We start from the raw sequence: 17,924 nt of genomic DNA on the forward strand, positions 1-17,924 counted from the left end.
TGGATGTGGAGGGGATGTTTCCTATACTGGGGGAGTCTAGGATCAGAGGACACAAATAGAGTGGATGTGGAGAGGATGTTTCCTACAGTGGGGGAGTCTAGGATCAGAGGACACAGATCGAGAAAGAGCGCTTTCTGTCGGATAGACCGTTGGAAATTAGCGGGTGTGGTAAAGTGAAGGCGGAGCTGGACGATGAGAGGCCGCTATCGGCTCTGTCCGTCACTCTGACTGTGTCTCCTCCCCTCCCCGCCTCTGTCTCTCTGCGCGTTTCTCGGGCAGGTCGGGGCGCTGTGTATAAAATGAGACATCAGCAGTCGGTTTGTCACTGAGCAGCGACCTGAGTGAAGCAGCATCATGTCTGGCAGAGGGAAAGGAGGCAAAGGACTGGGCAAAGGCGGAGCCAAGCGGCACCGTAAAGTACTTCGTGATAACATCCAGGGCATCACCAAACCGGCCATCCGGCGTCTGGCTCGCCGTGGCGGCGTCAAGCGGATCTCGGGTCTGATCTACGAGGAGACCCGCGGGGTGCTGAAGGTTTTCCTGGAGAATGTGATCCGGGATGCGGTCACCTACACTGAACACGCCAAGCGCAAGACGGTCACTGCCATGGATGTGGTGTACGCTCTGAAACGCCAGGGCCGCACTCTCTATGGCTTCGGCGGCTGAAAAACTCCCACTTCCTCCCGAGCACAACACAAAGGCTCTTCTAAGAGCCACCCACCGCCTCACAGAGAGAGCCGTGTCCACAACCTTTTAATTATTTTTGTCGATATATTAATCTGGTTCCAATTGAAATAGATTAATCTTTCCGCTTGAAATGTATATAGCTGCGATTGTGCCTTTCCAGGCGGTGATTACCGTGAATGCTGGATGCATTTATATCGATCTTAATCATTCTGTCCATCTCGGACAGAAATCAGTTCACTCGTTTAGAGAGTCGATTCCGTAATCATGCATTCAAATCTTAACTGAGGGAATTAGATATTAAGTGAAACTGAAAATACATGATCCGTGATAGAATTAATTGTAAATAAGAAGTTATCAGGCTGTGTGCTCTGAAATTGGCGGGTGGTTCGAAAATAATCGGGCGCCAATCACATCGCATTCCGATTGGATGAAGTCCGACCGCCAATTAACAATTTCCCATTTTGTCGCAAATTGTTATTCGCCGCCAGCCTGCATGAAATCAATCAACCAATCGCAGCAACGAGATCCTTTAATAGACAGTTGGTGCTCAGCCAATCATAAGCGGTGGGACGGCCCTTCCCTGCGGTATAAAAGCCTGTGCTGGAGCCCGTTTCGTCTATCTTGTTCCTGTATTTCAGCCCGTGTTCTCACTCCTGAAGCAGAATGGCCCGCACCAAGCAGACAGCGCGCAAATCGACTGGCGGAAAAGCTCCTCGCAAACAGTTGGCGACCAAAGCGGCGCGGAAGAGCGCTCCTGCCACCGGCGGAGTGAAGAAGCCTCATCGCTACCGGCCCGGCACCGTGGCTCTGAGGGAGATCCGGCGCTACCAGAAATCCACCGAGCTGCTCATCCGCAAACTTCCCTTCCAGCGCCTGGTCCGGGAGATCGCTCAGGACTTCAAAACCGATCTGCGTTTCCAGAGCTCGGCCGTCATGGCCCTGCAGGAGGCAAGTGAGGCTTACCTGGTCGGTCTCTTTGAGGACACTAACCTGTGCGCCATCCACGCCAAGCGAGTCACCATTATGCCCAAGGACATCCAGTTGGCCCGCCGCATCCGCGGGGAGCGCGCCTAAGCCCAGCCTATATACCGAACACCAGAAAAGGCTCTTTTAAGAGCCACTACCACGGCAAAGGAAAGGGCTGTAGCTTGCTCATCATTATTGTAGTAGCGATGTGCCCTGTCGATCGATTTTGCACTAATTGACCCCGAGCATCAGTTCTGTGCAGACAGGGTAATTCGGCGAGGGGCAGGAGATAATAGACAATGGACAGTAGGTGCAGTATTAGACCATTCGGCCTTTCTCGCCAGCACCGCCATACACTGATCATGGTTGATCATATACAATCCGTACCCGGTTCCTGCCCTCTCACCATATCCCTTGACCCCGCTATCTATAAGAGCTCTATCTCACTCGAATGCATCCAGAGATTGAACGCTTCCCTCCCTGTCAGGGTCTCATCCGGCCCTTCACTTCTCCCACTAACCTGTCATGTGCAACTGGTGCGGCTGTTACCGTTTTGTTTGCTTTGGACATGGGGATACGTTCGTACCCGCTGTGCTTGGAGTGGAGCATGCCGACGCGAGGGGTACAGTGGGGGTTTTCAGGGGGCGGTGACTACCAGGAAATAGTGATTTTTTAAATTAGATTTCATTCTCTTGTACATTTTTGATATTGGTGTTTTGTGTAAATTAACAATGTAGTTTTGTAGCTGGGGCCTGCATGAAGGTCAGTCGGCAATGCCACCGGGTAGTTTATCATACATCCTCCCGCTACAGTCCGTCCCAGAGACGGATCCCTCTCTCAACACGCCCCCTCCCCTCTCGCGTAGGTTTCAGCAGTTCCCAATCAACTCAGCAGAATCTCCGCCGGTGTCTATGTCTGTCACTCTCGCCCAGATCGGAGAAGGAATTGGGCCTGAAATTGCCCACATCCCTTATCTCTCAATCTCAGCTCGGGCATCCGTGTCTCATTTCAGACACCGCACCAAATGTCAGAGGTACCGGCAATCTCGGGTTCCATTGAGAAGTTCTCAATCGGACCCGGCGCGGGAATCACAACACTCCGAATCAGCTCTTTTCTGAGATGTGGGTGGCTCTGAGAAGAGCCGTTGGGTTCAGATACACACAAATGGTGGATTCTCAATTCACTTTTTGACTGCTGTCTTCTTGGGTTTCGCGGATTTCGACTTCGGCTTCTTGGCCGCCTTCGTCTTCGGGGCTGCGGCTTTCTTGGGGCTCTTGGGCTTCGGCGCCGCTTTCTTAGCCGCTGGTTTCTTTGCTGCCGCTTTCTTACCTCCCGCTTTCTTAGCCGCGGGTTTCTTTGCTGCCGCTTTCTTACCTCCCGCTTTTTTAGTCGCCGGTTTCTTACCTCCCGCTTTTTTAGCCGCTGGTTTCTTGGCGCCAAGCTTCTTGCCGGGAGATTTCTTTGCCGCTGGCTTGTTCGCTTTCTTCACCACCTTCACGGCAGTTTTCCCTTTACCGGATTTAAAGGATCCCGAAATACCCGAGCCCTTGGCCTGAACCAAGGAGCCGCTTTCCACTTTCCTCTTGATGCTCATTTTGACCTGGTGGCGACGTTTCGCCACATCGACACCGCTGTCGGCCAGAGCCTTCATGATGGCCGCACCGGACATACCCTTCCTATCGTGACAACCCGCCACGATCTTATCGATCTGTTCGCCCAGCGAGGGACCGGTTGGTTTGCTCCGGACAGCCGCCTTCTTCTTGGGAGTCTTCTTTACGGCGGCGGGTGCGGCTGGAGGAGCAGTTTCGGCGGGTGCTGTCTCAGTCATGTCGGCGACTCTGGTAAATCCTTCTCACAATCAGAACTGAATGAGAAATGAAGCGAAAGGCGGCGGCACAGAGCCATTTAAAGGCAGCGAGCGGACGGGGCGGAGACATCCTGCTGGCAGCTCCCGGCGGCTTCATTTTTCTGTGTTTCTCTCTCCTCAAAAACTCGCTGATTCCAATTCAAATCGGACCCTGCGGAGACTCGGACTACTCCCTGTCCGTCCCTGAGGCCGGAATGTTCGCTGGAAAGAAAGTTTAATCGGGATTAAAGGCAGCGCTTTCTATTTCAACCCTTTTCATTACTGCATTGCCCGCGTTCTCTCTCCCGATCGTTGACCTGTTCTCTGTTTTATGGCTGAAATATTTAATCGAATTAAAACTTTGCGGTTAATTCCCTCTTCGGGACTGAGCTGGGGAGTGGGGTGTTTCCGTAACAGAGAAATCTTTTCATTTTCTACAGGAGGCGCTGAGAAATCCGAAGATGTGTTAGGACTCACAAACACAGTGACACTGGTCTAAGCCGCCCGCTCCTTTAACTCACTCTCTCTGACACAATACACACTCAATGCTGACGGAAATCAGCAACTCAGGCAGCATCAATGGTGGGAATAAACAGCCGACATTTCGGGCTGAGACCCTTCCTCAGGACTCTGGTGGGAGATGCTGCCGGACTTGCTGGGTTCCTCCAGCATTTTGTCCGCGTTGTTCGCGATTCCCAGAATCTCTTGGCGTTCTGCTGACACAATGTTCACATCTGCACCTTCATCGCATTGTACTGCCGTCAAAATAAAATGACAGATTCCTTGTCATATAACACGGTGATAAATGATTCTGGTTCCAAGGAATAAAGGACAACGGACATTGTCTGACCAACCTCTCTGACTGAGAACCTCAGGTCCGGGAAACATCCTTGGAAATCTTTTCTACTCTCTCCTCAGTTTAACCACCTTTCCTATAACGGTGACAAGAGCTGTACACAATACAAGAGTGGCCTCCAGTCACTTACACAACTGTAACACAATGTCCCAACTGATATACTCAATCCCCTGACTAATGAAGATCAGCATGTTAAACCCCGTTCTTCACCACCCTGTCTGCCAGTGACACCACTTTCAATGAACTGTGTGTGAGAGATTTACCCCTAAATCTCTCCGGCCCATTACACTCCCTAATGACCGACCATTCACAGTGTAAGTTCTGCACTGGTATCACTTTGCAGTGTGCACTGTCTCACATTTATCTGTATTGAAATGCATTTGCCACGCTGTGGCCCTCTTCACTAAATTATCAAGATTGCCGGGTTAAATAAGAAATACAGAATAAACTAAACAGTGTAAAAGAGGCTCAGGGAGGGATGTGATTCTGAAGGTGAGAATGGGAAACCTGATCCATTCTCGCCTCTTTTACTCTTTAAATATCTGAAAGAAATCCTTATTCCCCTTTATGCTATTGGTCTGTCACATTAATAATTCATCTGTTCTCTCCATATTGCTATTTAGTTACCTTCTGTTCTTTCTAAGTCCACTGATCCCTTAGCGTCCCACTAACTTTTCTGATATTCTCTGCTCTCTCATGTTCCTTTATGCTGCTTTTGTCTTCCGTTGTTGGTGATGGTTGCCTCATTCTCTCTTTCAAATATTGTTTCTGCTGAGGGATGAACTGATCCTGCATCTGCCAAATTACTCCTGGAAACTCAAGCTTTTCATACAAAGGTAATCTGGTTAATGCTGTGGGAGTCAAAATGCCCGACTGCTGTAAGCCTGTTCCCATTACACCTCTGTGTGATTTACCAACATGTCTGCTCCACAATACCTGAGCCTATTGGGAGGCCAGCAGTGTAATCCCATCAAAATCACCATTCATCATTCTATTTAAAACCTCTACTTACAAGACCTCATCAAATCCCTCACTTATTACTGTAGCGTTGGTCTCCTTAATCAAAGATGCAACATCCCCCCATCTGTCAGGTAGCTTTTAAATGTTTCCCCTTCACCTTAAACAATTGTTTTGTAAATGTATGCTTCCCTACCCTGACAAAAAGAGTGATTGCCTACTGATTGTGTAAACCTTTGGATGGTCACCAAACGGCTCCTTAATCTCTCTGTTGAGAAAGAGAGTCCCAGTCTGTCCAAACTTCTACTAAAAATTCAAATCCTCCAGTGTCAGTAACACCCTCATCAAACCTCCCTCCACACTTTCCAGCTTCATGACATCCTTCCTGTAGCTGGGTGACTAGAACTGTGCACAATACAGTGCAATCTCACTTTGATGATGACATCCCAAATCCTGTAACAATGAAGATTGGTTCCCTGACCAATGAAGATAAATAGGCCAAACATCATCTTCACCATCCTGACTACCTGTGTTGTCACTTTCAGTGAATGTTGTTCCTGTATTCCATGGATGCTGTCTCTGCAACACTCTCCAAGGAACAAGAATTTTCTGTGCAGCTCCTTCCCTGGTTGGACTTCTCAAAATGCAGGAGCTCACCCTTGTCCACATCAACATTCATCTGTCATTCTTTGGCCGACTTCCCCAGGTCATCTCAATCCCGTTGTACTCTCAAAGAATCTTCACTGCCCACTCTACCAACAACAAAGCACTGTGTAACCAACACTAGAATCCCCTAACTGAGAGGAATGGAGATGCTGGATGACCAAAAAGATTTAAAGAGAACGAGGATAACTGTTTGTAAAATCAGGGAAGTGGGATTGACATACAGGAGGAGACTGGAGGCTTCATCCAGTGAGACAGTGTGAATAGAGCTCAGGATAAGAGAGGTGCATTCACTGATGGAGTTGTGCTACAGACCTCCCAAATGCCAGCAGCAGGTAAAGAAACTGAAATGTAGCAGGGAATGAAAGATGCAAAGGCAACAGGGTTGTTGCAGAGGGCAACTAATTTCCCCAATGTTGACTGGGACTCCCTTAGACTCAGGGGCTTAGATATCACTGCATATGTTGGAAGAATACTGGGATGTTTTTTAACATAGAATAACCAGGGAAGTCTAACCAGGGAAGGTGGTCATCGAAGACATTGTATTGGGAAATGAGCCTGGCCATTGATAAAAGTTTCATTCAGGGAAAAGTAAATAAGCACAAGACTGGACACAGTGGCTATGTGGTCAATCGGGATTATAGCGAAAGGCAACTGCGTTGGACAGGAACTGAAGAGAGCGGAATGTGATTTGTCCAACCATATTTGACATGTGACTCTCACAACACGCTGGAGGAACTCAGCGGGGGGGGGGGGGGGGGGGGCAGCATACGTGGAAACGGACAGTCAATGTTTCCGGCCGACACCCTGTGTTGTGCATGTTGCTTTGACCTCAGCATCTGCAGAGTATTTTGTGTTTGAAATGTGACTATTTGTTAAAGCAATCAGGTCAGAATTCAGACTGTTTCTTTGTGTGGAGGAAAGACAAGGATGGTAAAGTCCGGCAGAAGGGCGTGGTAGAGATGTTATAAATTCAGTCTGAAAGAAAAAGATAAAGAATGTTTCAGGTGTATAAATTGGAGATGGCCTCTGGCAATATGAAGCAAGCAACAGAGAAGATAAAAGTTTGAAACAGGGACAAGAAATGACTGTGGGGAGAAGGGGCACTATGGCGAGAGTACAACAACAAAAGGACAAAGGAGAGAGTTTATGTCTGAAGTGGACGAAGGACTGAACCAGTACTTCACATCACTATTCATCAATGTGGTCATAGCGGATAGTGAGATCAGAGAAGGGAATGCTGATATTCCAGGGCATGTTGTTCCTCAGGCAATAGAGTCAAACCAGGAAATTACTGACTGATGAGGCTTGGATCACTGCTCAGGAAATTGTTCCAGAATATTATTAGACATACGACCTCTCATAAAAATTAGGCATGTAAAAGGACGATATATCTAGAATTGGAAGGAAAAGCGAGTAAAATCCCCTGAGATTCTCTCGGTACATTCAGAGGAAAAGGGAATTTGGACAGAATTGTTCCGCTTGGAGATGAGGATAGCCATCTGTGTGTGGAAGTGAAGGAAATGGGAGAGGCTTTCCATGAATGTTTCTGATGTTTATTTCACCATTGAGAAAATTATGGAAAGTGATGTAGTTACCAAAATGGCAGGAATCAGCTGTGATTTCTTAGACCACATTCAAATTAGCAGGGATCTATATTGGAAGTCTTAAGATGCATTAAGGCTGTTGAATTTCCAGGGTCATATCAGGTACATTCTTATATTTTGTGAGAAGTTAGAGAATACACTGTGGAGGCCACGGGAGAAATTGTTGCTTCATCACAGGCACCATTTGAGGTTACACGTGATTGGAGAGTGATTAATGTGGAATTGACAGTTTTGAGGCCAAGTCTGTGGATAAATCAAAAATAGAATGAGCGGCAGGCAGTGTTATGGAAGCAAGGAGTCTGCAGTAGCACTTGGACAGATTTATAGAATGGACAAGGAAGTGCCAGACAATATACAGTGTATGGAAGTGTGTGGCCGTGTCCTCTGGGTGGAGGAATAAAGGCATAGACTCCATCTAATCTGGGAGAGAACAGAAATCAGATGTGTAAAGGGACTTTGGGGGTACTAGTGCAGGATTCCCTAAAGGTTAATGTGCACGTTTAGATGGTAGTAAGGAAGGCAAATGCAATATATGTATTCATTCCAAGAGAACTAGAATATAAAAGCAAGCATCTCATGCTGCAGCTTTAGTCAGACCTTATTTGAAGTATCATGAGCAGGTTTGGGTCAATTTTCTAAGAAAGGCTGTGCTGGCATTGCAGAAGCTGCAGGGGAAATTCACGAGAATGATCCCAAGTCTGAAAGAGTTAGGATATAACCATCATTTGATGCTCTGGGCAGGTACTCACTGGAGTCTAGAAGAATGAGGGAGCATCGTATAGAAACACATTGAATGTTGAAAGGCCTAGGTAGTGTTGATATGTGAGGATGTTTCCAATAATGGAAAAGTCTAGAACCAGACCACACCCTCAATACAAAGATGCCCTTCCAGAATAGAGATGAGTAATTTCTTTATCGATGGGTTTCTTTTAGCACAGACGGCCATGAAGGCAGTCGGTAGGTCTATTTAAAGCAGATGTTAGTGGGATTTAATTATTATTAATGGCATCAAAGTTTACGGGGAGAAGGTCGGAGAATGGGGTTGGGATGGATAATAAATCAGGCATGATGGAACAGACTGGATGAGCCAAAAGACCTAATCCTGCTCCAATGACTTAGGGTCTTTTGTTTTAATGCTGTGCCATTGTTTAAAAAGGGTAGTGGAAACTAGTCAGGAAACTACAGGCAGGATATCAGTGTTGGGGAATATACTGGAGTAGTTTCTGAGGAACAGGATCTACCAACATTTGGTCTGATTCAAGACTGTCAGCACAGCTTTGTGCAAGGGAAATCATGTCTCACAAATATCTTGCAGCTCTTTCAGGAATTTCACAAGTGCGTAGATGAGGTTAGGGTTGTGAGTGTTGTCTATCTGGACATTAGCCAGACCTTTGACTCTGGTCTGGGAGGTTAGTTCTGAGAGATGGAATCCAAGGGAGATAATTGATTGGTTTCATAATTGCCTCAGTATCAGGAGGCAGAGGCTGCTGGGTTGACGGTTATACCTCAGACTGGAGGTCTCTGTCAAGTGGTGTTGCACTGCACACCGGGACCTTTGTTGTTCGTAATTTATATAAACAATATCCATGTGAATCATAGTTCACCGGATCTGACACCTCAAGGAGATACAGTGGTGAAGTTGGTGTTGTTTGACCTGCTGTCCTTCATCATTCATGGCACAGAGTATAAGAGTTGACAAGATACGTTGTAGATATACAGGTCTTTGGTGAGGACTGACTGGGGATACGGACTATCGTTTTGATCACCCTATTATAGCAAAGATGTTCCTAAACTAGAAAGAGTGCACAGAAAAAAATAAATATCAGATGGTTGCTTAGACCTGGGGAGTCAGAGTTAGAAGGACAGGTTGTATGGACTAGTGTTACGAATGAGGAGCAACTCTCATGAGCAGAAGGGTGCAAAGTCACCCCCCCCCCCTCTTTTTGAGAATCACAAAATCGCTACTATTTTGGGTCTGATACCAAGGAAATGAGAGAGTGACAACGCAGAGATACACAAAAGTGGAATGTCTCCTAACAAAAGCGGAACGGAACCACTGATTACTGCTATTGTCTCTTGGAGAAGGATTGTGTATTGAGTACTGTTCTATTCATTGAAACTCCTCAGGGGGCAACCAGAGTGGTCTGGTTGATGGGTTGCATCATCCCAACCTGATTGACACCTGAGACCCCGTGAGCGGGGATAAAAGTAAGGTCTGGGGAAACACCCCTCAGACGCACCAGGAGAGACACTATGAGACCAGTGGGGGCTTGAGTGTGTGTCCACCCTTGCCTGTGTGACGAGTCCGCGACGGAAGAACGGTCTCGCGAAAGGACGGAGGGGTCATAAGTGAATGGCCACAACAACAACGCATCAACGGATCAAGATCGAAAAGGAAAGTCGGCAGGTCAATAGCTGTTTCTCTCTCTCTCTCTCCAACAATTGCAACATAGTGACCAATAAACCACCACAGCCTGCATGAACTGAACTGAACTTTATATTTCCATCGGATAATTCATTATCCCCTAGACAACGATAGAGCTTATTTCTTATTGATTATTATTATACCCACACTTTTAGGTTTAGTATTGATGACATATATTATCTGTATATTTGCATTGATATTATTTTTGTGTTTTTTTACTAATAAATACTGTTAAATCTAGTATCATCAGACTTCAACGGATACTCCTATCTTTGCTGGTAAGACACCCAGTTACGGAGTCCGTAACACTAGTATTTTATTCCCTGGAGCAGAGCAGATTCAGAGGTGATCCCAGTAGAGGTATGGAGATCATGGGGGAGCACAGACAGGGTAAAAACACTGTTTTTTTTCCACAGGAAATGGCTGGTAAAAACAAGAAGGTAGGTGTTTCAGATCAGACATAATGGGCAGAGTGTGGTATGTATTTTGAACAAACTGCCGGTGATTGTGGCAGACACATTAGAAACATTTTAAAATCTTGTGATCCGAGCTGGTTGCCACATCTCAGGAACGACAGTTTCAGTTATAAGGTGAGGATGCACAAACACAGATTGTTTACAGATTGTTTCAAAGGCCTAGCAGAGACCTTTAAAATAGATAAGGTGGACAAGAGTCTTCTACACAGGCAGCAAATGTCAAATACTCAAGGGCAGAGCTTCAATTTAAAAGTGGGAGAGGGATTGGTTCAAGTAGATTGAGCAGGTGAGTTTCTATTTTTCTCAGAGACTGATGGCTGCCAGGGAAAGGTTCAAGCTGATACACTGGTAATGTTGAAGAGGTGTTTAGTCAGGCAGGAACAGGCAGGGAATGGAGAAGCCCATTCCATCCCCTCTCATTCTTCCAAAGGGCAGCCAGTACAGACCGACCCCATTTCAGTTCGGTCCCTGCCACCCCGCTGGGGGTGGGGGGGAAGGAAGCCTCAACGCCACCCCCGGGACCAGGGCGTTCCCCCTCCCTCTCCCGCATCCGTTGCCGAGGAAACGAGTCACAGACAGAGTGCAACATGCAACAACCGAGGGAATCTGCAGATGCTGGAAATCTGAACTACACACACAAAATGCTGGAGGAACTCAGCAGGCCAGACAGCATGTATGGGAAAGCATGTATCGGGCTGAAGGGTCTCGGAACGGGTCTTCCACTGTACTTTTTTTTCCATAGACGCTGCCTGGCCTGCTGAGTCCTCCAGCATTTTGTGAGATATAAAGCTGGAGAGATTTGAAAACTAATGCTGAGACGTTTAATATGAACAGACTGATTGCTGAGAATTGTAACTACATTGGTAAGGCACAGTGAGTTTTGGAGATATTGCGGGTATTAATGGCAGAAAATAAAGAGTTAATAGATAAAAGACGTTTTAGGCACCAGCCTGATAACATGTGGGGTTTCACACTGCTGGCGTACCGTCTACAGGTCTGCTCGACACACTGTAGAAAGAAAATTATCACTGGAATGGGTGACCTGGGGCTCTGGTCCCCATCCCCTGCCAATCCCAGGGAACAGGAATGAACCTCCCTGACAGTGTGGAGCAGGTTTACTGAGAGGTTGTTTGGGATGGAACCAATCTGATGTAAGACCATAAAATATAGGAGCAGAATTTGACCCTCTGGCCCATTAAGACAGTACTTCCATTTCATCATGGCTGATCCATTTTCCTCTCAGCCCCAATATCCTGATGTCCCCTTAACCCATCATGCCCTGACAAACCAACAATGTATCAACCTCTACCTTAAATATACCCAATGTCGGCCTCTACAGCTGCCTTTGGCATGGAATTCCACAGATTAACCACTCTCTGGATAAATAAATTCCTCCTCATCTCCATTTAAATGGATGTCCCTCTAGTCAGAGGTTGTGCCCTATGTCCCTAGACTCCCCCTCTATAGAAAACATCCTCTTCAGATCCACTCTACCGTGGCCGTTCAACATTCAACAGGTTTCAAAGCAATCCCTTCTCATCCTTATAAATTCCAGTCAGTTCAGGCCCAGCATAATCAAATGGTCTTCATATGATAACCCTTCAATCCGGGAATCATTCTCGTGAACTTCCTCAGAACCCTCTCCAATGTCAGAGTACCTTTCTTAGATAATGGGCCTAAAATTGCTCATAGTACAAATGAACCTCAAGGAACCTCCTCTGCTACAAAGTTCCTTTGCACATCAGATTTTCATTTTTCTTTCCCCTTAGAGCAATTGTCTATCCTTTTATTTTTATACCAATGTCCATGACCATAAACTTCTCAACATGGTAATCCACCTGCCAGATCTTTGTCTATTCTCACAATCTGTCTAAGCCCTTCTGTAGCCTCTCTGCTTCCTCGGCACTGTCTTCCCCCGACCTATTTTGAACTGAAAATGGCCCCGAAGCCACCATTTCTGTCATCCAAATCATTGACATATACTATAACATAAAATGCCATTAGTCATTGTGTCAACCAGAAAAGGCTCCCTTTATGCCACTCTTTGCTTCCTGCCAATCAGCCAAGTTGTAATCCATGCTCGTAACTTTCCTGTGTCATAGGCTCTTAATTTAAGCAGCCTCATGTGTGGCACCTTGTCAAAGGCCTTCTAAAAATCCAATGGCACAAGGCACACCCATCCAGTGATTCTCTTTGTCGATCCTGCTTATTTCTTCAAGCAATTTCAACACATTTGACAGGCAGGATAATCCCCTAATGTAGTGGTCACAAATCTTTTTAAGCCCAAGATCCCCTTCCTCGGCCTGAGAGAAAGGCAAGATCACCTCCAAATTGATTAGTTACACACAGGTGCACCGGGGCAAAAAGACTGGAAGTAATACCCCACAACCCGGAAGTAGAAATAATGCATAAACACCAGGGGTGCCCACCCCTTTTTGCACCACGGACCAGTTTAATATTGACAATAATTTTGCGGACCGGCCGACGGGGGTGGTGGGGGGACGGGATGGGACGACGGGAATGAAGCAGGTTCCTTATGTCCAGTCTATCCCGCAATTTAGTTTTCGCGACTCTCAGAAGTAAGCTGCTGTCCCGCGCTGCTCACGTTTTTTCCTCTGATAAAACTCAGTGGGTTCAGGTTTAAGTGCAGGGTGCTGGGACTCAAGGTACCGAAGCAGTTTTGAGGGCTTCATTGCCTCATTAGACAGCCTCCGGGCCCGAACTCCAGCCTCTGCCGCCCGCCGCCAGACGCCCTGGCCAGGTGCATCTGGTCGCGGGTGGGGTGAGAGGACAAGTTCAGGGCCAGAGGTCCTCGTGCTGGGGACGCGGTGGTCACAGTTAGAACAGAGCGACCGACCAAGTGAGGAGAGCGACAGGCCCGCGCTCGCCCCCCTTGTAGGATCTATTGGCCGACAAAAATTTGTTTCAGTAGATCACAGCGAGGTAGCTCTTCTGATACATACGAAACCTTGAGCCCAAATTAGGTTGTCTGCTAATATTTTAGCACCGGGTTGTGTCGTGCGGGGGAGCTATGTGCATGCGCACTGAGCAGAAAGAATGGAACTAAAACCCTGCAACCCGGAAACAAACTCTCAACAGTATTTGTGTATTTATTTTTCTTTGTTTTTTGGGATCAACTGGGAAAGTCTCAAAAAATCGACCAGTCGATCGCGATCGACGGGTTAGCGACCACTAATCTGGATGATAGGGTGGTAAATTGGATTAGTAAGTATGCAGATGATACTGAGATAGGTGGCGTTGTGGATAATGAAGTAGGATTTCAAAGCTTGCAGAGAAATTTAGGCCAGTTAGAAGAGTGGGCTGAAAGATGGCAGATGGAGTTTAACGCTCATAAGTGTGAGGTGCTACATTTTGGTAGGACTAATCAAAATAGGACATAGATGGTACATGGTAGGGCATCGAGGAATACAGTAGAACAGAATGGTCTAAGAATAATGGTGCATCGTTCCCCAAAGGTGGATTCTCATGTGGATAGAGTGGTGAAGAAAGCTTTTGGTATGCTGGCCTTTATAAATCAGAGCATTGAATATAGGAGTTGGGATGTAATGTTAAAATTCTACAAGGCATTGGTAAGGCCAAATTTGGAGTATCGTGTACAGTTCTGGTCACCGAATTATAGGAGAGATGTCAACAAAATAGAGAGAGTACAGAGGAAATTTACTAGAATGTTACCTGGGGTTGTTACCTGGGAATGCTACCTAAGTTACAGAGAAAGTTAGGTATTTATTCTTCAGAGCATAGAAGGTCGATAGGGAACTTGATAGAGGCATTTATAATTATGACGCGATAGATAGAGTTGGTGTGGATAGGCTTTTTCCATTGAGAGTAGGGGAGATTCAAACAAAAGGACATGAGTTGAGAGTTAAGAGGCAAAAGTTTAGGGGTAACACAAGGGGGAACTTCTTTACTCAGACAGTGGTAGCTGTGTGGAACGCGATTCCAGTAGAAGTGGTAGAGGCACGTTCGATATTGTCATTTAAAAAAAATTGGATGGTATATGAACAGGAAAGGAATAGAGGGTTGAGGGCTGTATGCAGGTCGGTGGGACTAGGTGAGAGTAAGCATTCGGCACGGACTAGAAGGGCTGAGATGGCCTGTTTCCATGCTGTAAATGTTACATGTTATATATAACACTTAGGAGGCAGTGATCACAGTATCATTGAGTCCAACTTAAAATTGGACATGGAGAGAGTACAGTTTGACATGGCAGTGTTTTAGTGGAGTAAAGCTAGGAACAGTGTTATGACAAAGGAGTCGGCTGAAGTAAATTGGAAGGAGATGCTGGCAGAGATGGCAGCTGAGCAGCAAAGGTGAGTTTCTGGGAAAAATGAGGGAGGTGCAGGATAAATGTATTGCTATAACAAATAAATACTCAAATGGCAAAATAGTACAAACGTGGCTGACAAGGAAGTCAAAGCTAATGTAAAACCAAAAGGAAGGGCATACAACAAAGAAAAAAATTCAGAATACAAGGATTGGGAAGCGTCTAACACCTTACACAGATAAAGAGGATAAAGATTAAATCTGCAAGCAAGCTAGCAAATATTATCAAAGTGATTCGTTGAAGCTTTTTAAAGTATGCAAAACATAAAGGAGAGCTGAGACTGGATACTGGATTGCTAGAAAATCAAGCCAGAGGAACAATAATGGGGTGGGGGGGGGGGGCAGAGGCGGAGATGGCAGATGAACTAAATGAGTATTTGTCATCAGTAGAAGTTACTAGTCATGTGCCAGATGTTGAAGGGAGTGAGGGGAGAGAAGGAAGTGCAGTTATTATTTTAAGGGAAAGGTGCTCAAAAAGCTGAAAGACCTGAGGGTATATCAGTCACCTGGAGCAGATGAACTGGACCCTAGGATTCTGACAGAGGTAGTGGTAGAGATTGTGGTGCAATTAGTAATGATCTTTCAAAATGCATTGGACTCTGACATGATGCTAGGGGACTGGAAAATTGCAAATGTCACTCCACTCTTTAAGAAAGGAGGAAGGCGGCAGAAAGGAAATTATAGTCCAGTTAGTCTGACTTCAGTGGTTGGGAAGATGCTGGAGTTAATTGTTAAAGATGAGGATATGGAGCATTGGAAACACAGGACAAGAAAGGGCAAAGTCAGCATGGTTTCCTTCAGGGGAAATCTTGAATGATGAACCTGTTGGAATGCATTGAAATTACACGCAGGATAGCTAAAGGGGATGCAATGGATGTCATATATTTAGACTTTCAAAAGTCCTTTGACAAAGTGCCACACACGAGGCTGCTTACCAAGTTAATAGCCCATGGTATTACAGGAAAGTTACTGACGTGGTTAGAACATTGGCTGATTGGTAGAAAGCAGCATGTCAGCAAGTGGGAATAAAAGGATCCTTTCTGGTTGTCTGTCAGTGGGTAGTGGTGCTCCACAGGGGTCGGTGTTGGGACCACTTCTGTTTATGCTGTATATCAATGATTTAAATGATGGAATAGATGGATTTGTTGCAAGTTTGCAGATGACAAGAAGGGCAGGTACTGTTCAGGAAACAGGTAGGCTGCAGAAGTACTTTGACAGATTAGGAGAATTGGCAAGACAATGGCAAAGGAAATACAATGTTGGAAAATGCATGGTCGTGCACTTTGGTAGTAGAAATAAATGTACAGACTAGTTTCCAAATAGGGAGAAAATCCAAAAATCTGAGATGGAAAGGGACTTGGGAGCCTTTGTGCAGACCAACCCAAAGATAACTTGCAGGTAGAGTCGGAGGTGAGGAAGGCAAAAGCAATGTTAGCATTCACATCAAACGGTTAGAATACAAGAGCAGGGATGTGATGCTGAGACTTTATAAGGCATTGGTGAGGCCTCACCTTGAGTATTGTGATGAGCTTTGGCTTCCTCATCGAAGAAAAGATGTGCGGGCATTGGAATGGGTTCAGAACAGGTTCACAAGGGTGATTCTGGGAATGAAACAATTATCATATGAGGAACATTTGATAGCTCTGGGTCTGTACTCACTGTAATTTAGGAGGGGGGGGGGTAAATCTCTTTTCGAATGTTGAAAGGCCTGGGGGCACAATCTCAGGATAGAGGGCTGTCCATTTAAAACAGAAATGCAAAGAAATTCCTTAGCCAGAGGATGGTGAATTAATGCAATTTATAGCCACAGGCTGCTGTGGAGGCCATGTCCTTGGGTGTATTTAAGGCAGAGCTTGATAGGCTCATGATTGGACACGGCATCAGACTTTGCAAGGAGAAGACCAGGGAGTGGGGATGCAAAGGGCAAAAAGGGTCTGCCATGATTGAATGGAAGAGTAGACTCGACGGGCCAAATAGCCTAATTCTGCTGCTATGTCGTACGGTCTAACTCAGTAAATCCAAGAAAGACCACACCCAACAGGGTGGCCAAATCACCAATGTGCAAACGACAATAACTTGTGTAAATACAAGAGAGAAAATAATAATGTCATAATTAAATAAATAGAGAACATGAGATGCAGAATCCTTGAAAGTGAATTGGTAGATTGTGGGCACAAGGAAATCTGCAGATGCTGGAAATTTAAGCAACACACACAAAATGTTGGTGGAACACAGCAGACCAGGCAGCATCTAAGGAGAAGCACTATCGAAGTTTCAGGCCAAGACCCATCGTCAGGACTAACTGAAAGGAAAGATAGCAAGAGATTTGAAAGTAGCAGGGGGAGGGGAAAATGCAAAATGATAGGCGAAGACCGATGGAGTGGGTTGAAGCTGAGGCCCATAAAGGAGATTGGCAAAAGGGGTACAGAGCTGGAGAAGGGAAAGGATCATTGGACAGGAGGCCTAGGGAGAAACAAAGGGGGAGGGGAGCACCAGAGGGAGATGGAGAACAGGCAGAGTGATGGGCAGAGAGAAAACAAAAAGAGGGGGAAAAACAACTAAATATATCAGGGATGGGGTAAGAAGTGGAGGAGGGTCATTAACAGAAGTTGGAAAAGTCAATGTTCATGCCATCAGGTTGGAGGCTACCCAGCCGGTATATAAGGTGTTGTTCCTCCAACCTGAGTGTGGCTTCATCTTGACAGTAGAGAGTTGAGTATCTCTTACTATTTTCCTTTCAGTTAGTCCTGACGAAGGGTCTCAGCCCAAAACGTCAACAGTGCTTCTCCTTGTAGACGCTGCCTGGCCTGCTGTGTTCCACCAGCATTTTCTGTTTATTGATAGATTGTGGGAAACAGTTCTGCAGTGAGTTAAGTGAAATTAAATGCGGTTATCTCCACTGGTTCTGGTTTAGGGTGACATCAGTGAATCTCTTTTTCTGGTAAATGAATAACCTGTAACTTCCCTTTCGACTTGGAGGCAATTTGATGTGGCAGAACCGACGTCACAGAAAGTGAGGAAGACCCTAAGTACGGTTGATTAAACTCTGGGCTGAAATGGAAAAGTCAGGTACAGACCAAATCAAGGTGGCGGGGAC

The 17,924-nt window shown here is 46.0% G+C and overlaps 1 protein-coding gene and 1 pseudogene across 1 annotated transcript; one reads left to right on the forward strand and one right to left on the reverse strand.

Moving 5' to 3' along the window:
* The first annotated feature begins 354 nt into the window (after positions 1 to 354).
* The window catches only part of LOC132383739 (uncharacterized), an 80,822-nt pseudogene continuing 63,252 nt past the window's right edge, over positions 355 to 17,924 (forward strand).
* Positions 2,709 to 3,570, reverse strand: LOC132383752 (histone H1-like). Its single transcript, XM_059954955.1, has one exon. The coding sequence runs from the start codon at positions 3,479 to 3,481 to the stop codon at positions 2,834 to 2,836; it is 648 nt and encodes a 215-aa protein (XP_059810938.1). The 5' UTR covers positions 3,482 to 3,570; the 3' UTR covers positions 2,709 to 2,833.

The sequence above is a fragment of the Hypanus sabinus genome, chromosome 31 (genome assembly GCF_030144855.1).
Source record: "Hypanus sabinus isolate sHypSab1 chromosome 31, sHypSab1.hap1, whole genome shotgun sequence".
In the NCBI taxonomy this organism is placed as follows: domain Eukaryota; kingdom Metazoa; phylum Chordata; class Chondrichthyes; order Myliobatiformes; family Dasyatidae; genus Hypanus; species Hypanus sabinus.

Bases quoted from the DNA above. Each gene is read 5' to 3' on its own strand.
- LOC132383752 (XM_059954955.1), bottom strand. From the start codon at position 3,481: ATGACTGAGACAGCACCCGCCGAAACTGCTCCTCCAGCCGCACCCGCC.